General features: G+C 42.7%; 1 protein-coding gene across 4 annotated transcripts in view; it reads left to right on the top strand.

Annotated features, from left to right (window-relative positions):
* Positions 1–21,525, top strand: part of glra1 (glycine receptor, alpha 1) — a 137,796-nt gene that overhangs the window by 38,350 nt on the left and 77,921 nt on the right. For all 4 annotated transcript variants that reach the window (XM_063492712.2, XM_063492731.2, XM_063492739.2 and 1 more), the window contains one exon: positions 19,790–19,857. In XM_063492712.2, the coding sequence (XP_063348782.1) occupies positions 19,790–19,857 (68 nt within the window). The remainder of the gene's footprint in view (positions 1–19,789; positions 19,858–21,525) is intronic.

Below are 21,525 nucleotides of genomic sequence, written 5' to 3'. Positions count from 1 at the left end.
TCCTCTTGCGTCTGATTTCTCTGGGTGAATAACGCCATTGAGAGAGACGCCGTTTGCAGACTAAAGACCCCAATTACCTCCTCCCAGTACTGTCAGCGTCACAGGAGACAGCGTTTATATTAGCAGGCAGCAGCCTGTCTGCCTCCGGGCTGCTGAGATGCATAACTTACACTCTGACTTGGTGCTAAAAATAAATAAAATGAATATATAAAAGTGCAGAGCTGATAAGAAATGATTTCTCTTTTTATTGTTCAAATAGCAGGAGAAAAATTTCAGTTCACAGATGTGCTGGACAGGAAATCAAAGAATGTAGGTCAGACGTTAACGTGGGTCCGAGCTGCAGTCATATATTAATGTCTTATTCATGCTGCAGCTGCTTCGTTTGTAATTTTTGTGAGTCAGCCATGAGCTGCTTGCCCACTTCAGTCTCTAGATGATGGGATTTCCCCCTTTTTGGACCCACAGACCCTCCTCCACCTGTAGGTTACCCTTCATTTTAATCGCTAATCAACATAAAGCAGCACGGCCATGTAGCAGACCTACAGCAGTGCTGTGAAGACATGTCATGCATGTCACCGTGACCTGGAAAATGGAGCCCTGTGACATGTGTTATATCTGTTCCTGGTTTTTGCTCAAACCACAACTTCTTAACCAAGTAAGATGCTCAAAGCTAACGGAATGACACATGAGGATTCAAGTTAATCCCCAAATGCCAGCCTTGATCTCACGTTTGAAGGTTCTGGTTTCTAATAATGTCTTCAACAAATAAAAAAAAACAAAAGAAAAGTTCAGTTAGAGCTCAAGCAACATTTAGACTGATTCTGTCCTCCAATTTATCAAACCTGAAGAACAAATTTCTATATTACACCCAAAATAATGAAAGGGTACCATTTATTGATTGATTATTGAGCAGCTGTCAAACTGATGGGCCAAAAACTGCAGAGCTTTTCTTAACTGGCTGCTCAAGAAGAAAGAAAAAATAACAATAACCTCCTGAAAACCAACAGCTAGCTTACTACAGCCAACTATTCATTCATGTTTTGATTCCCATCGCTCTCCAGGGCAGGAACGTCACACACGCATACAGCCCACTCTGATCTCCAGTGGGTGGGACGGGTGGAACTTACCGTCCTGTCGTGTAAACAGGTTTTTCTGTGAGTTATGTTAGTATCAGCTGTAGCTTGCCTCCACCAGTGTGTGAATGTGAGAGTGAATGAATAGTGGAATTGCAAAGCACTTTGAGGGTCTTGAAAAGCGCTATATAAATGCAATCCATTATTATTATCAGAAAGAGAGTGCGAGTTCAACAGTAAAGAAATCTGCTGCCACAACTCGTTGGGTTCACATTTTACCAAATAAATGTGTAAAATGACACATTTATTGTACAGGCAGTTCATTATTTCGACTGTCGTGTGATTAGAAAACAGGATGATTTTATTAAATCTCAGAAAAGTCCTTTAAAAAACAAAAACACTGCAGCGGACCAAATGTAAAAATCTGACCAGGAAGGTTTCAATGTTTATATATTACTTTGGTGTAGAATGAATGAATGGATGGACACATGCGAGGTCTTTATCAGTACGAAAAGTTGTAACATGTAAAAGTCGTAGTGACCAGAGCACACGGTGTTACAGAGACTGGGAGGATGGGCTGCATGGTAAAAGTTAAAGAAAAGGTGAAATGATGAAACCACCAAACAGGCATCAGGCGTTAATCACCACAAACTTATCAAAACAAGATGTGAGATGAAAGTTTGCTGATATTTCTGATCATGACTCTGGCAGGAAACAGGAAGTGTTTCACTTCCTTTGTCTGCATTTTCCTTTAGTGTCTTCACAGTGACTTTGAAACCTTTGTTGATGATTATCGATGTGCACATTTGGTCATCACAAACGCTTATTTTTGCTACAAAGGCGTATGTAGCGGTGATTTTTTGGCTGCAGACAGAATTGGTGGAAATGTCAGTTTTAGAAGAAAAATGATTAATGTCAAAGCGAGAGGGGACTATTAGAAGAACAGAAAAAAGGGACAGGATTGGAAGAATATGTCAGAGGAAAAATTAAATTATTTAGAAAGAGACACAAAATAATAAGTAGTAAAATAATATAATAGTAGGAGTGGACAGACTAAATGAAAGGAGAGCAAAGAGGAGGGAAGGAAAGGATGATTAGAGGAAGAGACAAGAATGCTAAAGAGACAGCAAAGAAGGAAGTCTGTGTACAAGGGAACAAAGAGGAGGTGATGACGGCAGAGGAAAGAAGGAGTCTAACAAAGCCGAGCACACGGAGGAGATGGAGGCGGAGGGGAAGACTAGAGACCAGATAGGATGGAGAAAGAGGAGGAGGATGGCGGGTGGGGAGGTTTTACTTCCAGCGTGTTCAGCAGAATCCAGTCAGCAGGTCGGGGCTCTCCACGGCCACCATCAGATTGGAGGCTTTGCTCTGCTCCTTCTGTCGTGGGATGTTGAGCACATATTCCACAGGAGCCACCTCCTCACACCACAGCTTTATGCAGATTACTGTTAGGCCAGGTTCTGGGCTCTCCGTCCTCCCACAGATTCAGTCCGTCTCTGCAGATTTACGTCCATGCGAGCGCCCGTTTTCACGGAGAACGGCTCGTAATATGATTGCACAGTGCTTCAGAGAGGTGACACTTTAATGTGACGACTGCAGGTCGGAGCATATTGCGGTTATTTAACTTTTTTATTGAGGGCAAAAAATTGCTGCTATGTAGATTTATGCTTATCCGAGTGGCCTGTCTTATGGAGAACACCTTTCTAATGTGATTGCACAGTGCTGCAGAAAGCCAACGCTGCAGAATGATTACTGCAGGCTGGAGCACAGCGCATCGTTTTACTGAACGTAAAGCTGAATATCCCCCTACACACAGTCGTTCCCATTCATGTGGCCTATTTTAAAGAGTATGGCATCACTGCACTGTGGTTTACAAAGAACACTTTAACTGCAGGGCTTTCCAAGACCACACGAATCACGAGTGCTTTGATCAAAATAACTAAAGATTCGTTTCACGGTTACAAAAGTTTTCTTTACGAGTCAGAAATTCTTTTTATGCTTTAAATCCATGTTAACCTTCAGAAGAACAACATACAGGCATGTATATTTGTGTGAAGCACTGAAAGTCTTATAAAGCAGACTATTGAAGTGTTGTATGATTTATTATCTCCATGTGAGGAAACAAAGAAGAACTTTGGTGTCTCCTTCTGTGGCTAAAGCAGCTCGTTTAATCTCTATTTAATATATTACCAGCTCCTGTGTTTGGTGTTCTGGGGTCATTTGAGTGAAAGTAATTTCAGACTTTGCAGGAATTTAGAGTAACTTATTCATGCTGCCAAAATAAAGTATCAAAGTATTTCACAACAAAAGCACCAGAGAGGAAAGCCTCAGATGATGAACATGAAGGACTGAAGCATTTTCTCTGTCACAGGCACTCATGTGAGAGCTCATATTATAGTTAATTACACACATAAATTACATAAAATTAGCCCTAACTCTTTGTATATATTTTTACATATATTTCATAATTTTCTATCCAAGTATTAACATTAAGTAGTGAAAATATGCTTTTTTGTGATAAATTAAATAATAAATAATGCAAGGAAACTGGGTTTTTTTACTGAATTAAAAAAAACAATAAAAAAAGAGTCAAAAATTTTCATTAATTTTAATATTAACACAACAGCCTCTGTCTTTAATCCACACAGAAATAAAAAAAAAACCACAATCTTAGTAAAAAGTTCTGATGAAGAAAAAAACGTTTTAAAGGTGAAGCCGTGTTCGCAGCGATGGAAAAGTGTTTTTTAATAAAACTGAATCGACCTGTTTTAACAGAGTGTGTGTGTGTGTGTGTGTGTGTGTGTGTGTGTGTGTGTGTGTGTGTGTGTGTGTGTGTGTGTGTGTGTGTGTGCCCACTAATCTCAAATGACTATCTACATTTCCCTCAAGATGATTAAAAGCATCGAGCTAACGGCAGCACATCACGACACGCCATTAAATCACACGCCGATTTATTGAGGAGATGACCATCTCTGTCTTGCGCGCGCGCGCACACACACACACTCTGCAAACACTCCATCTGCACGAGGGCAGCAAACAGGAAAGATCACGCACAGAACACACAGGAACTGAAACACACACGTCGCTGCTCACATTTTTATTTTCCTCCCTTTTTAATCTCTTTCACATTTTCACAGTGCAGCATCGCTACCTCTCACTAATCCATTGATATAAAGCCCGAGTCACCTCGTCTCCGTCGCCATTGCAGACCTGCTATTGATTTCTGTCTCCCTGCGGGCAGCCGGCTGCCAGCCTGTCATGTTCTCCTGTCAGTCAAAAGCTGGCAAAGAAAGCCCTGAAAGGTCCAGCGACTCATTTACTGCAGACTTAATTCACTGTCTGCCTATAATTAGACAAGATGATACATTTTTTGGTAAAGCAATTAATGTCACATTTGGAGTGGGTCCCCCTGAAATCAGAGCGCCATTAGGTGTGGAGGTGTTTCTCCTCCGTCTTTTAAGACGGCTCCGGCGTGAACTTTCTTCTTCAGGCCTCGTTGAGGTCGTCTTCAGCTGTGTGTCAAAGTGTGCAGCAGCCTCTTTCATTTCAATGAGGTCGTTAAATCAATGCAGCGGGGATGTTGCAGAGAAATCCAGTGAACGAGGATGACAGGCCAACATGACATCATTTTGGTTTTATAATATATCCTCTAATGATTTCTGGGTGTTTGATCAAAAAAAAGAAGACTTTCTGCAGTGATTACAAAAGTGTCTGCATATTTCTGTGTACATAGTTCTTATTGCTCTGCAAACTCTACTTTCCAACACACCGGTGCTCCCCCCTGTGCTGACTGCGGGACGTCACCGGTGACTCAAACGTTCAGAGGACAGACTGCAGGAGTGTGACTGAAATCACGATCAGGCTCTGAACAATAGCGGCTACTGAAGATGAAGCATCCGGTGCTCTTCCAGCAAACGCAAACTATCAAACTCAGTGGCTGTTTTTCATCTTTGGAAAGGCCAGCCTCCTACATAATTTACAACAACTGGCATTTCAAAACGTGGCGTCATTACTCAGGAAGCACCTACGTTCACTCATAATGAAGAAAAAAGTATTTCAGCAAACTTTACCCATGAAAACAGATTAATTTAAACCCAATAAGATTCAATAATGTTTCATTAATTTCTCCTTTACATAGCATTGAGGTCAAGTGTGAGTCTGACTGATTTCATCCCAAACTGCGTCAGTGTCTGCCCTTTGTGCAGTCACTTTATTAAAATCACATATTGGTGTTTTATGCTGCATTTCAACAAATGACCCAAAATAGCAGAGATTATGTTCAAGTGAGGAGGATGGAGGGGTTAGCAAAATATATTTCCCTGAGGCCACTGTGCTTATTTAATCATTTACAGTGAAACACAGCAATGGTCAAGAAGTTCTTCCAGCCTCTACCAGCTATCATCTCCAAAATATATCCCACCTCTGAGACTCTGACGCCTCTAGCTGGTCATTTTCTAGCAGACAGAAAAAACTTTAATGTGCTTGTTCAATATCAGATTTGAACTCGTTAAGTGTAATTATTCAGATCACAGATTTAGCACAACCACACAAAAACTAAAAAGAACAAGTGAAACGTCCACAAACAGCAGCTTTGAAGAAATGAAAGCCATCGACTCGTCTCTGACCACAGCATCCGGTCATTTTTCTTATGACCTCATCCCACAAGAAGCTTCTCAAACATGAAAATGACACCGAGGTGTCAAGAAGATCAAAATGTGATACCTGACTGAAAACCAGATTTATGAATAGGTGCAAATTAAGCACAACAGCCAAAAACATCATGGTGACTGAGTGAAGGGTCACAGCAGGGTCTGAGCATCCACCTGCACCGACTACACACCTGTCCTGAGAACATCTCCCCCGTTATTCTGAATAAATAAGTGCTTCCAGCAGCAATAACACACACGCGTTATCCTGCACAAAATTTTGTGCAATTTCTCAATAATTAGACTGGATAAACCTTAGTTTATCCAGTCTAATTATTGACTGGATAAATATAGAATGATATCTATATCTATATATATTTTCCTTTTTGTGGGCGTGTGTTATAAAACACACGCTCATCATAGTATGTATTTGTAATCAGGTGGCCTGATTACAAATGCATAATATTTGTAATCAGGCCACCTGTTCAGTCACAAAACTGATGCCACGCCACTTTACTCATTTCCAACAGCAGCTTTTTAATGCCAGCAGCAGTAACGTTGTCTCCAGGTGCTGGAAACGTTCAAACTACTGATGGTTTTCATGAACAGAAGTACATGTTACAGAAGAATCATGACGCTAAATATCCTCTAACCTTCAAAAAGCTTTGTTTTTATTTTGTGCTTAAACTGAAATGACTCTGTGTGTGTGTGTGTGTGTGTGTGTGTGTGTGTGTGTGTGTGTGTGTGTGTGTGTGTGTGTGTGTGTGTGTGTGTGTGTGTTTGTTCAGATAGTATGCATAAACAGCTGGAATATTGGAGAGAGGAGTGTTCACATGCAAACACATGCTGCTGGCAAACAAACACATTCACACACATTCTCACTGTAAACATACAGGACACACACACACACATCCTGTCACACAGAGAAACGGGAAATGCTCACAGGCACAAATGCCAATTTTTAGTAAATATGCATAGACAAACACAGTTGTTCTCTCACTATTTCACACCACACACACACACACACACACACACACACAGAGCCTCAGGTGTTTTCTGACCAGGCTGCTATGCATCCATCCATCTCTCCATCCTCTCCCCTCCGCCTGCCTCCCACTTTGAATACATTTTATCTCGTAATGAAACTTGAACGCCCTGTGGCTGAAAGAGAGAATATGAATGAGAGGAAGAAGCAAAGTGACAAGAGACAGGAGAAAGTATCAGGAGAAAAGAAGAAATGGAATTATGAAAAAAAAACGAGGGGCAGAAGGAGAAAATGGAGGTGGAGGAAGAGTAAAACACATTATAATGGCATTTCTCCGCCCTCACTGGGGAGGAAAATGAAGTTTTCCCTAAAGTTCACTCCATGGAAGAGGCAATGATGGATGACTGAATATGACGTCAGGAGAAAACGCCATTCCTCATCTCACCACTGCAATTAAAATGTGACAGGAAGTGGGGGGGTTTTTCCCCCTGTTGCTGATCTATTTACTCGCTCACCTAAAGGAAACCATGCTCTATAGAAGAGCCAGGGCTCCGGCTTGTATGTAGGACAATAATGAGAGCTGTCTGTACAGTGCGTACGAGCACACAGCATCTGCATGGGAGTAAAGGCAGAATAAACCAGACAGAGGAGCAGACAGGTGCTTTGGTGTTCGAAACAGCTTTAAAGCAAATCGACATAATGAAGAGAAAAAGGTCTTTCATTGTTGAGAGCCAAGACAGACGGTGCTTGATGTCTGAAAGCCTTCCAGCGTCTTTTGTCCCTTCCCCATGGCGGTTCGCAGCCTTGATGTTTGCCTCCTCCTCATTGTCATGTCTGGATGTAATGGAGGGAAAAATGGTTAAAGAAGCAGCAGCAGGGAGCTGAAAGTCGGGATAACCCTCCAAACTCTGCTGATTTGAGGGAAAAAAAAAAAAAAAAAAATATATATATATATATATATATATATATATATATATAGCCATATTAGGAAATGCCATCAAATCAGGATGATTTGTTCAGCAGATACTGACTTACCAGGGTCCTCGAGTATTTTAGGACTCCTAACTGGTTCTTAACATTAGAGTCAGACCTCTCTAATGGTCTGGTTGCTGAAAGGGAGCGACAGCCTTCTCCCCAAATCTCGTGGAAAATCTGAAACTATAAAAGTGGAGGCAAAGATCCACCTAAAAGGTTTGGAACGGCAGTGAAAAATATCTTTGAAAAAATCCACTGTATATAATTTCCCTCTGGTCTGGTTTCTCCCTGCAGATGATTTTGGTGTGAGTTTAGGAGAATATCTCTTGAATGTAATGGAACTAAATGCCACTAACATGATGGTGCTCAAAGTCCCAAAGATGTATTTATGAAAAACAAATATATTTTGTATTTGTTTTTCATAAATAAATGAATAAAAAGAGAAAAAAGACTCCCAGAGGAAAATTGTGAACTGGACCTTTAATGTTCACATTATTCACCCTGGAGTTTCCTCCTCCTCGTTGTATTCCTCTGGCAGCCAGTCAAGGTTCAACTGATGTATTTCTAACCTTTGTTTGGATTTAAAACGTCATCGTTGTATGACATGAGTTATTTCCGATAATCATTCCTGAGTTCTGGTCAGGGAACATGGTGACTTTGTTGTAAACAACAAAGGCGAAACATGGTCGGAGGGACAGCGCGGCTGTTGAAGTTGTGCAGGTACGTCGGTCCCACCAACCAGTGGCCAACATAGAGCTGCAGCACCGACACCGTGTTTGAAGATCATTTTTTCAGAAGTGCAAAATCTTTTCGTGACTTTTAGCGAACTTTCTTCGAAGTTGTGTTGAGTAACTTTCAGGAATATAAAGCTCTCGGGGTTTGATAAAATGTTCATTATTTCTCTGTTTCACTATCGAGTCAGGGGATTTATGATGCTTTCAAGTTCCCTGGGAACCTCTTTTTTTCCCTCTAGCTGGCATTTCGGCTCTGATGTTTATGCACGGTGGATGAGAACGAGATGATCACTTCCTCAGCTGTCGCGTTCAGACGTAATCGAAGAAAATCAGCGATCGGAAAAGAAAAACAACCTTCTGGCTCTCTCCGTTTTCTCACTTTTCCCTCAGTCCTGCTCTTCAGCTTGCACAGGCATGTGTAGGGAATATATATTAGTTCAATAAAAGAGTGAAACTGCTTTCCCCGGACCATATAGCCTCGAGACGATGCCTTATAAATATTTAACGTCTCGCAGCCATTGTGGGATTTTTTTTGCTGAAGGCAGCTCAATTGCAAAAGAGGCGATACTGCGTAATTCAGAGTATTATTCATTTAATTTGTAGCCTGTGACTTTTCTTCTACCCCCGCCACCTTTGCTTTGTTTAGCTCAATGCCATTTGTTGCTGGAAATAAATTCAGGCAGACCGCTGTGGTGTTGAGGTGTCACTTAGAGGACTGCAAATTGGGCATCAGGAGAAGAGAGAGTTAAATAAAGCATAGGAGAGCAGGGCCAAGGCAATCCTCCAGATACCTGTGTTTTACAACCCTCCGAAGGCCTGATAATGGAGCGTAGCCCACTATACCACCTATACTCTTCCCTCTTGTAAAAGCACGGCATGTGCTTGATTTATGCCGCTTCATTAGTTCCACTTGGCGGTCCAGGTATGCCGCAGTAGGGAGGTGCTGTAAAATGAAGATGTCAGCGAGGAAAGCTGATAGATTGACTGGTTAATTGGTCCCTGTAAACACCGCTCATGATTAGAGGTTCGGAGGACAAGGGTTAGGATGAGTCCCCAGAGACCGATCTGTCAGCACCGGTGGCTCGATAAATACGTTGAAAATAAAGGATGCTGCAGTGGAAAGAGAATTTTGTCTCTCGGACGAGGCAGGAACAGGACGGGCGGCGTGTAGCTGGAGAGCACGACGGCAGTATGAAACGAGGAAAGAAGTGCAGCAGAGAGAAAGCTCTGGAAGATGTGTCTGCAGAGAGCTCGGCTTCTTCCTCTGTGTCGTCCTTCATCCCAGCTCCAGTTTTCCATAGTGATCGTTTACTTTTGATTGCGTGATAGTTGTGACGATGGTAACTGAAGTGAGGGTGTTACGAAGGCACAGGAGGTGGAGAACGGTGGTGTGTTGTTGGAGCTGGGTGAATAATTGAATAGAAGGACTCGTGGCTTCATACAGGCTGTGATTGCACAGTGAGTGTCAGTGATTTTCAGCACTGGAAAAGAAATACAGGCTGTAGCTGAAGCTCATATTACAGCTGTCAGCTGCTGAGGAACCCGTCATTAAGACTGTGACAGCTTCATGGCTGTGACAGCTTCTCCTGAAACACTCCGGGATGTCTTTTTTTCCGTGACGGAGGACTGTGGGTAGTTTACAGATGATAAAAAAATGACAGCAGAAAATGTGCACTGCTGTTTGGTTGTTGCAACTGTTAACGTGTTGCCATTACTAAGAGCAGGAGAGATCTTGCTGCCTCTGAAACGGTTGCGTCGCAGATGCAATCGGTCCCTGTTTTCAAAGCGACTTTTGCGCATCAACGCATGTGCAAATCTGTTGCTGTCTACATACACAGAAATGCACAAGTTTACTACCTACACTCATTCCTGCCAGAAGCTCATAGATCTGAAACAGAAATCCTCCACAGAGAGTGACCATTCACGCTCACAGCTCAACAGCAAAATGACACAGGTGCTGAGCAAGCTTGCGTTTATAAAGGAAAACAACCAAAATGTAACCAGCTGAGTCAACCCGTCTACTGCAAAGAGATGAGTTGCAACAGTCGCACTGCAGTTGTTTGGAGGTTGCCTCCTACCTTTGCAATTTCTTTGTGATTGAAAGTGGTCACTGCAACTAGTTACAGTCAATCACCAAAAAAACATCAGTGCGATGTTTGCTAGTAGGGTTTAGCTACACTGTGACTAAACTAATCCTCCCAGGAGATTACCATGCAGCGTTAACCTGATAGATAATGTATGATTTGCATTTAGCTCCACATCACTCTTTGCGAATGAATCCACAGTAGGGATCACTGGATTTAACCTCCACTCTTCCACTTCAAATCAAAACGTAAATCTCCTCCTGAGACTGAGCCGTGCCTGCTTTACAGCGCCACCGTCTTTTGAACAAGGTGGAGGACCGGCTGTCGTCGTCTCAGTCATTGTCAGCAGATGGGGATTGAGACCCCTCGAGAGGCTTGACTACACTGCGAGGACTGATGCAAGACCTCAGAGTGTCACTGGAGGTTGATTAAGAGGGCAGGGATGTCATGTTTGTCGGCCAACATCATCTCTGAAGCCTGCGCCAAGCTGCTTGGATTCACTTGATAACCACGTATGAAATATGCATCTTTTTTGTTGCTGTACATTCAGCTACATAAAAAGCGATTTGGCAGAAGAACCGCAGAATGAGGCTGACAGAAGGCTGTGATGGAGAGTTCAATGATGCCAAATCCACTTCCTTAATGTCTGAATAAACTGGTTTTCTTGGTCTGTGAACAGCAACAGAGGACAGAACTTCAGTGGAAGAATGAAACCTGATTTGGATTTGTGCTTCTTAGTTTTTGAAATAGATGGAAAATCAGCAAAGGCGATAATTCTTTGAATGTGTAATGTGTAAACAGAGCTGGGCTGTGTGTTACTGGACCGGAGCTTCACTGCTTGTGTCCTGCAGTCTTTCACATATGGCACATGGAGGATGTGACATACCATGCTGTGCAGCGGATCCTTTGCCACGATGGAAGTGGGAAGCCTTGTCTTGGGGTGGCGATGAGAAAAATCAGCCAAGCGGTCGTGTTTTCGGCCATCTTTAAACTTCCCCTCAGGACGTGCTGATGCAGAAATGCTCCCACGAGCTCATTCCACTATCCACAGCTCCTAGTGTCAGTTGGCAGCAAAGTGTTTGTTTCTAGCATCAGTTTAAAAATCACAGTGAGGGTGAAATGTTAAGTTGGCTCCAGTCTGCCGAGGGAATGGTGCTGAACTATTAATCATTAAAAAAGCAATTACACGCGCTTCCCCGGCAGGTTTATCGGGCTGCCATCTTCATGTTATCTCTATTTAGACCCATCTACTTCCTGGATCACCACCAAGCTCTTCTTCCCCTGTCAGTTCTGATTCACAGTGAAAAATGAGCAGACGATGATGACCGGCAAGTACAACACTAAGAAATGAAAGACGCTTGAAAGAACCAATACGGTTCACGTCTGGCACCAAGCTAAGTGGAGTATTTCTCATCTTTTGAATGAGGAAACTGACATGAAACTGAAATGTAGGTACACATGTTCATTCATTCATTTTTCTGCAAGAATTCATGGTGATCTCTGAAGCATGTTGTGGTTGTTGCAGACTGAGGTATTGTGAGATTATCAGTGTTTCATTTGTATTTAACGTATTTTGTTGGTGTGGAGTATGCTGGTGTGCCACAGGAGTTTTTTTTCTACCTTACTGACCACAGATAACTTTATTCCTCTTAAACACCCCAATAAACATCAATAGTCAGCCAAACCACTGAAGCAAGTTTACATCAGCTTCCCTAAAGTCACTGTCACTGACCCATACACCACACGTAACCAAATCTGACCATGACCGGGGCAGCTGGGGCTCGGGTTGGCGAGCAGGTCATCTACCGATCCAAAGCTTGGTGGAGCAGTCCCCGCCCCCTTCAGTCCATGTGTTGAAGCACCATTGGGTAAGATACTCAACTCTGATTTCCCCCGAATCATTCCTTAGATAAATATGCACATAAAAGTACTTTGATATAGAGGATGAATGAGACTTGTAGTAGAAAGTACTGTATGAGTACCAGCCTGTTTACCATAACTTGGCTCAGATCAGCAGAGCGTCTCAATCAAGGAAACACAGCAATTATAATCCTCATATTTAAATTATTTTAAAAAATAAAATAACTGGATGAATTTATTAAAACATTAAATTTGTCCAATCATTTTTGAGCATCTGATAAAACAATGACTGTGTTTTATCAAACTGTGTTTTAACAGTTTGATTTAAAATCCGCGGTCATGTTCAAAAACCTATGAACCTCAATGAAAATGACAGGAAAATCCTAACGAGTCCTCTTTAAGCTCGTGTGTGTGGCATGATGGGGAATCACACACACACACACAGAGAGAGCTGTGTTTACAGCATCTCTGCAGGAAATGGCTGCGGCAGCTGCAGTTAGCAGAAGTGCTGAGAGGCCGAGCTGGGCCGGGTGTTTCATCCTGCTTTATTAATGCTGTCACTTGTTTTTCATGGAAATGGAGTTCAGCTGAAAGAGAGCGGGATTATTCGAGCCGCTCCACCTCAGCAGACTAGCATAGTCGCTAGCCTCGATTAGCCTGTTCGTGCGTGTGTGTGTGTGTGCGTGTGTGTGTTAACTTTACTGAGGACCAGTGGACATGAATAATTGTAAAAGCATTCACAGAAATAAAAAAATTCTAATTTTGTTCAAACCTCAGGCACTTTTACGAAATGTAGCCTAATTAGTTACACATTTATTATTAAGAGAGTTTTATTAGTTTAAAAGAAAAGTTCCACATCTCCTTGCATTAATCTGACATTTTAAATTTGCTTCCATTTCACTGAGCTCTGTGTGATGTTCTGTAGCCAGCAGGGATGAAGAGCCATGTGATCAAACTTTATCAGCTGCAACAGTCGTGTATGTAGGTGCTGCTAAATCTATATTAATGGTTGTTGTGTGTTTGTGTGTTCATGCACGGCTCAGTGCACCTTCATGTCTGTGCACTGTAGCATATGCGAAGTGTGGTTGTGTTTATTTTAGCATACGTGTGTAATTGTGTGTTTTGTGCTTGATAAGTGGCGTTCGTGTATTCTGGTATTCGAGGTTATTGTAGTAAAAACTAAAACCAGATGTGAAAAACATTTTAATTACCTAAAATAAAAATTAGACTTCAAACTAACTGAAACAATTGTGTGAAACTAAAAAAAAAAAAAAAGTAATTTAAAACTAATAGAAACGTGTGTGTGGTGCTGTCTTTACTGAACACAGACGTCCAAAGAGCTGAGACTCACATTGTTTTCAACATTAATATTCTCCTTTGACGGTATTTCAGCCACAGCTGGACAGACCATTAACACCAGCATGACCATTAACATCAGCATGTGTGTGAGGATGGAAGCCTTACACCACCGCCGACACCGCTTAGAAACATCAACGACCATTTTTTTAACATCCTGTATAACCAAAGTTACAAAAGGTCGTTCAGGTTTAGGTTTCTGGGCAGTGTTTACATAAAATCTGCATGAGAACAGATAGTTCCGTTAATTGAAATTGCTCACATGCATTTTAACGAGCACTAATTAAAAGAGTCTGCACTCAGAAATATGTCAGCACGTGATGAGATTCTGAAACTGATTCTGTCTGCAGCTGAAAGCAGACGGTTTAATTGAGAAATCTCCCTTTCATTCACGATGCAGAGAGCGCGTTATGTAACCGTTCTCGTGCCTGTAGAAGCGCACTCACGTCTGCTCTCAGCGCTTGGCTCGCACGCTGAGGCCGATATAAGCTACAGGATCCTGTGACTCAGTGCCAGCCCGTCCTCTGTGACACTTAACGAGCTGCTGCTTCTTCCTCTCGTCTCTGTCTTCAGTGGGAAGCAATAATGGAAAACCGTCTCTCTCCTCTCCTCTCCTTCACTGCATGGTTATTAAATGAACCGCTGTGGTGGAAAAGAAGGAGAAGGAGGAGGTTTTCAGTGGGTATTAGCTTCTCCTTCTCCTCAGATTTTTGCGTCACGTGCTGTGAGGGACGTCAAGAAGAAAAGACAAATTGCGATATCCTCCACTCACCACCCTCCCACCACGGAGCAAGAGGACTTTGAAGGAGGGATTGTGAACAAAGCCGGGATGCTGAGGAAACGTGTCAGAGGACTCGAGTTAGGCCTGAAAAGCCATTCTGAGAGAAATCACGGTGATAATGTAATACCAGCCGCTTTATGGATAAACCCTGCGATGCACTCAGAGCCTGCGCTCACCTCGTATCACACGGGTGCAGTCGGGCAGGGATGATAGTTTACCAGGAGCCCACTTGTCTTACAAACAAGTTTTGCTACACTTTTTAAAATATGCAGATTTTAACAAAATGCACAATATTAAAATATGGATACAGAAAAAATGAACGTGCTGCATAATTTATATCAGTGCTTGAATTAATCTTACACGTGACAAAATGCACAGACATTGTTACAGACATTTTCATTCAGTGTATTTAATTACAGACTCAGTAGGTTTTATATTAAAGTGTACACACATTACATAAAATATTACCCAGTGTCTTTCTCTGAATCATATGTGTGTGTGACATTTCATCATATATTTTATAATATATTCCTCTGCACAGATACAGGCTGGAAAACATATTTCGATCATTCAGGCACGTTAATGTATCTTTGGTTTGATGAAGTAAAGCATGAAAATATTAACATTAGAAAAATAGAAACGCTCCCTTTCAGAGGACAGACTGCAGCAAAACAATATTCTAAACTTGTGGAAATGAGAGAAGCCTGAAAGCCGAGGGCTTTGATCTTCTTCTTCTCGCATTTTAAAGTTTGTATTTAACATCGAGGGTGTAAATCTGAAGCATGCCAAACACATAAGCTGTATATTTACATGGTTGGAGAGCTCTGGGTACCGTGCAGAAGACAGATGACAGATGCTGAACAAACAGAAACACAGCAGAGTCGGTGAGTGTTAGACGTGACTGTAACCAGCATTAATCTTCCACAGTTCCCACGGGTCTACTTCGAGCATCCCTTATCTATCACATCTGAAGTAAATGAACCCCAAACGCTGGCAGGTTAAATGTCTTCCTCTCCTCCTCCACCCGCAGAATGCGGTGATTTCTCTTTAGCTACAGTGGAACAAACTCATTTCGCGTGCAGCCACTTTCTTTTGCCACAGTGGAAACCAACTAGGTTAATTTAATATCTCCGTTTCTCAGTCGCTCTTTCTGCTTCGCCCTCGTTTCCTCACACGGCCGCGTCACTAATCTGTCGTTTGCGTAAATATGATGCTGTACATGTCACATGACCATCCATCGCCTGTGCCAGGCTCTGATGATCTTTTACCTTTTAACCATACGTCGTCAACCCGGTGACTTAACCGCAGCTGTGTGTGTGTATGTGATATTCCTCCCCAGCGGCCTCCGGCACTCCTCACACTGTGACAGAGAGTGTAATTGGCCTTCAAAATAATCCAGACCCCTTCCTTCATTTCCAGCTAGCCGCCAGCAAGTAGAATTAGACATCAAGTTTAACCAGGGACATTAAAGGCAGACCGTGTGTGTGTGTGTGTGTGTGTGTGTGTGTGTGTGTGTGTGTGTGTGTGTGTGTGTGTGTGTGTGAGACCTTAACTTACATCAACATGTGTGATTCAGCCATTTGACTCATTAAAAATCAAATACATTTTTTTCTAAGATCTCTAATGGGAAATGGATTAAAAATAATCGGATTACAGTAATCTGTTTACAAAAATGTATTTGAAATATGTAGGCAGTTATTAGTGTAATTATCTCACAGACAAAGAACTGATGATACTGTGTCTGCAGACTTAAATCCAATACAAGGAAAATGCTTCATTTGAGGATCATCCTGCTCCTACTGGAGCTGTGAAGTTCTTTGAGCCTGATGAATGGAAACATGCAGACTGAGATGATACTGTGATAAAGCATGATATCAGAGCTGACGAGGCCTCTGTGATTGGTTCTACTGGGAGGATTTTTATTGGTGTAGTACACCAGAGAGCGTGATGTGCTAAAAATGTTTATAAGGAAGGTCAGAGGGGAGAACGCTCAAAGGAGTGATTTTTTTTAAACCAGGTGTCTGCAGTGGAGATGTGTAAGTGAAGACTTTAGTCCAATCAGCCGTTTAACAGAGAAGGTTCCCCAAAACTGTTTCAATGAGGCCAAATTATTAGAGGCGGCCTGAAGAATCACAGACCTGCAGGTTCAAGCTGAAACTGGACACTAATTCACAAAACCTTTGGTCTTATTAATCCTCACATATAATGTTTTTAATAAATGTCTTATTTAGTTATTTCAGTGGTGTTTTGTTGAATCTGTGTTTCAGTATTTAGTTTTATTCCTTGCACCAGCCGTTATCACGCCACCTGCTCTTTCATCGCTCATGCAATAATCTGACTGACTGACTGAGGTTACAACAAGGATTTATTATAGTGTCAACCTTTAGCATATTAAACGTTAGTTTCATATTTGAAAACTGACTTTTTATTCTACATTCATTGATGCAGCTTGACTTGGTTTTCAGAGTTCAGCCAGATTATAATGAGTGAAAGGAAAGAGAAAAGAGAAAAAACACGAACTCTGAAGCTCCATCATTAGTATGATGTGTAAGATTTCTTAGTACAGAAGCAGTGGCACAAGAACGCCGCCTCACAGCCACAGGGTTACTACCGTTGGCTGGGCCGAGTCTCTGGCAGATGGGTTCGCTCTTCTGGTTCACATGTGAGCAGTGAGGCCACATGTATGCTAAGCTAACACTCCCAATCTATGAAGTCTGTCATCTCAGTCTTGAAATGGGCGTGAATCCGCACACAGCTCAGCAGGTCAATGTGTTTCAGCAATGCTGTGAGATCGGCAGACAGCACTGAGGCTTTAGAGCAGGGGTGTCGAATTCCAGGCCTCGAGGGCCTGCAGGTTTTAGATAACACACTGGGTCAACACACCTGAATCAAATGATTAGTTCATTACCAGGCCTCTGGAGAACCTCAAGACATGTTGAGGAAGTCATTTAGCCATTTAAATCAGCTGTGTTGGATTAAGGACACATCTAAAACCTGCAGGACACCTGCCCTCGAGGCCTGGAGTTCGACACCTGTGCTATAGAGGAAGCTGGGGTTGATTCAATGTGATTGGAACAGAGGAGAGCTGAACTGTTGGGTCGGTGTCTGTGCTTCTTACTGCATTTGTGTTTGTAGAATCCAGTGAGACAAAGAATCGTGGAGCCGTGCACGAGGCTGCTGACTCTCACCTCGACTAACTCATCAACCTTGAACGTGGCGTCTCGTCTCTGAGAGGAGAGAGGGCAGACTGTCTTGGTCGTTATGATTCCCTTTGAAAGGACACTGTGGGTTTATTGACACCACTCGAGTTTGACCAAAGGGCTTTTTAAGGCTCGGGGGGATGTGTAATTGGTTTTCTCGTTTGTAGTTTTCTCGAGTTGTAATGAGATGTTTGCGCATTTCCTCGTCTCAGCGGCTCTGGGACAAACTTCCTGCTGTTGTCAGGCAGTAGGACGCCGTCATAACGTTTAAGTCTGGAAAAGCGAGTTGTTTATTCAGCCAGTGTTTGAAGCCAACTTTCCCGCAGCAGAAGGTTTCTTTCACTTTGTTTACTTCCTGCAGTCTGCCATCAACTCGCTTCAGCTTTAATCTTCTCTGCTGCTTTAATATCCGGCAACACGCAGACTGATACACGCAAACACATCCACTCAGTTTACATCGATTCAGAACACAAGAAGAATCTTACGCTGTAAATCAACCCCGACAAAGTGCAGCAATTATCAGCAGCGAGGAGAATGTAAAGCAGGAGGCTGCAGACACCAACCAGGCCCAGCATTCTGAGTAACACTGATTACCTCTCCATCATGGCACCTGTTAGTGGGCGGGAGATATCAGGTGGTCATCAGAGTTGATGTTGGAAGCTGGAAATATGTGTGAGCGTGAGTATTTGGCTCAGGGCTCACTGATGATGCACGTGGGAAACGAAGGCTGGTCTGTGTGGTCCGATCCAACAGACTGGTTGCTGTAGTTCACTCTGCAGGAAATGTTCATGCTGGTTCTGATAGAAAGGAGTCAGGATACACAGAGCGTCACAGTTTGTTGTGCATGGAGCTGCAGATCAGTCAGGGTATCCATGCTGACCCCTGTCTGCTAGCAATCCGGTTATTAAGTGATGACATATGAACACTGCTTCCAGGTCCAAACTACTCTGTGTTTTTAAGGTTGTTGTGTTTTTAACATGTTTTAATGCTTTGTATCTTGTGCTGTTTAATTTCAACAAGCCCCATAAAAAAAGTCAGTGATCACTGTCAGCCTCGTTCGGTTTTTATTACCACTATTCATTTTAAAGCTCAGTTTTAAAACCTTACAATGTAACTACAGCCCAGCCCATGCAGCAGTATATTAATGACTAACCTTGTATTGTGGATGGATTATCTCAGTTGTTCTCCGGACTGAAGTTTGGTCCGTTTACAGCATCCTGCCATGCGATTGCATTTGTCCCTAATCACGTTGAACCCTCACGTTAACTTTTATCAAGTGGAAAAAAGTTTGCATTCATCCTCCAGCTTCACTGTGTTTATGTTATGCTAACTATAGCTGTGTCGCTAGCGACCACTTAGCACGTCATTATATACCAGCTAGCCCAACTTCAGTAACCCTACAAACGTCACTTCTGTTTAGTTTTCTGTCTTCATTCATGTCTGAAGTGACAGCAGAGGTGTCGGTTTTAATTTTTCAGAAATCTCTCAGTCAGAACATGTTGCGTTGCTTACCTCGAGAACACCTGGAACACCTTTGAGGTGTTGACTTGACCTCCAGATTCCCCGGATCTCAGTCCCATCAAGCATCTGTGGGATGTGCTGGACAAACAAGTCTAATCCAAGTCTAATCTGCTGCTAACATCGTGACGCAGATGTCACAGCACGCCTTCAGGGGTCTAGTGGACTCCATGCCTTGACGAACCGGAGGGAGTAACACAGTATTAACCAGGTGGTTGTAATTTTAAGCTCGATTTGTGTGAAAGATCAGTTTTCATGCCTAAGTTTAATTAATTTCCTCAGAAATTCAACATGTCCTCGGTGAAAGTAGTCAAATCAATGAAAGCTCTTTTAGAAGTGGAACGACATCTAAAGGCTCATCAGAAATTATTACCCACAATGCACACATTCACTCTTTACAGCTTCTATACCGACTCAAATTCAAGCTGCTTGCAGTGTTGAATCCATGTTGAGCTCTGCAGTCAACTCTCACAAGCAGGTTTCCACGTTCTGTGACGACGAACACGTCTCCACGTCTTCTGTCTGCATAAATATTATGAACTCTAACTTCTCGTGTCTCTCTGCTCCCTCTCTGCAGGTCCGCCTGTCAACGTAACCTGCAACATTTTCATCAACAGCTTCGGGTCCATCGCTGAAACAACAATGGTGAGCTGATTTATTCTCCATATCACACCTCGGTGTAAAGACTTTCACATCATTTATTTGTCACTTTTGTCTGTGTGGATTCGGACGGTCGAGCAACTAATGGAAACTGTCTCGTCTCGTCGCAGCTGTGTTTCAGCTCGGGTAACTCCGCCCTGAAAAATTCAATTAATTTAAACGAAAGCTTCACCGATATTCAGCACATCCAAAAGTTTCACTTTTATTTCCCTTTAAAAATTAAAAGCCTTCTGCCCTGTGAGGGTTTCGAAATTTCTCTGCCTCATTGACCCCGTCTCCCATTTGCAACACTTCATTTGTTAGAGCGCATCACTGCCGCGACCATTTGCATAACAACGTAGCAGCCGCGTGCCTGCTTGTACGCAGTGGAGTGGAAATTTACGCTCAATCATTACACAGAAAACCCATTAGTGCTAATATAACTGAACCAGCAACCTTCACAGAGCAACAAGGCTCAGAGCCGATATGACACCAACCAACCTTTGTGTGTCTTCACATGTGTGTGACAACAGAGGCTATTTCAGCATCCGCTGCCTCTGTAAGTGTTTGTAAAAACGAGGCACGCTCGTGCCGCTAACCTTCAAAACATACATGAATCACTTCTTCATCCAATGAGAGCTCTGAACTTGTCAGCTGTGTGAACCTTCTGCTGGGCGTCGGGCACAATCGCAGATTAAACATCGTTCAGCGTGCACACGTGTAATGTGGTGTTGTGTTTTTTTACTTTGAGGAATTTTGCATCTAGTAGTAAAAGGCTGTTTTGATCAGCGTGACCATGCACCCCAGAAATGTCCTTATTTTCCTCCCTGTTTGCTTTTGCCCGAGCAGCTTTAGAATTTAACAAACACACAAACACTACAAACACTCCTGTGAAACAGCCCACAGCTCCCTGTCTCTGGCAGGTAGTACTGTTTGAAAAACTGGTTTTCAAGGCCATGAAAGTTGAAGGTCAAAGGAAGGTTTTATGTTCTGCCATCCTGTTAGCAAAAAAAACGTTGTAAAAACACCAAAACAAAAGTGCATTTTTCCTGCGAGTCAGATCCAAAGTCTTTCAGTTTACCTGTGTGCCAGCGAGCCCATTAAGTTGACTCAGTCTGACACGCTGTACACGTTCCTGCTGCTGCAGGAAATACTGACAGTAGTGTTCAACAGCGTGCCGTTTCCCACTGTTTAACTACTGTTCCAAACAGAAACACAGTGTCCTGCTGCTAGGGGAAATTGCGTAGCCCATTTTGAAAAATATATGACATTTATCTCATCCGAGTGAAAGAGCCCGGGTAATAGAGAGAGTCGGGAAAGTTGTGAAAGACAAAAACTGTATTGTTTCTGGGGTTTAGCTTTAATACAAAGTGAGGCCGCAGTGTCAGCAAAACTCAAAGAGACAGCACCAAGGAATCCCAGTGAGATGCATCCGTTGACCATTCATGACATCACCTCACTCCCAAACCACAGGAAGTAACCCAGGATTTTCCTTGATCTCAGATTTGGAGGCCTCAGATCTGCTCTTGTGGTTGCTACTTCACAGCAAACCACACCAGAGTGTGCAGAGTGGTTCTCACAAAGCCACACACGGATCGTTACCAATGAGCATACACCATATGGACAAAAGTACTGGGCTACACGACTTCATCTGTGAATTCAAATCAAGTGCCT

This window comes from Pelmatolapia mariae, linkage group LG2 (genome assembly GCF_036321145.2).
Source record: "Pelmatolapia mariae isolate MD_Pm_ZW linkage group LG2, Pm_UMD_F_2, whole genome shotgun sequence".
Classification (NCBI taxonomy): domain Eukaryota; kingdom Metazoa; phylum Chordata; class Actinopteri; order Cichliformes; family Cichlidae; genus Pelmatolapia; species Pelmatolapia mariae.
Note: the sequence above shows the minus strand (reverse complement) of the source record. Positions and strands in the feature narration are given on the sequence as shown.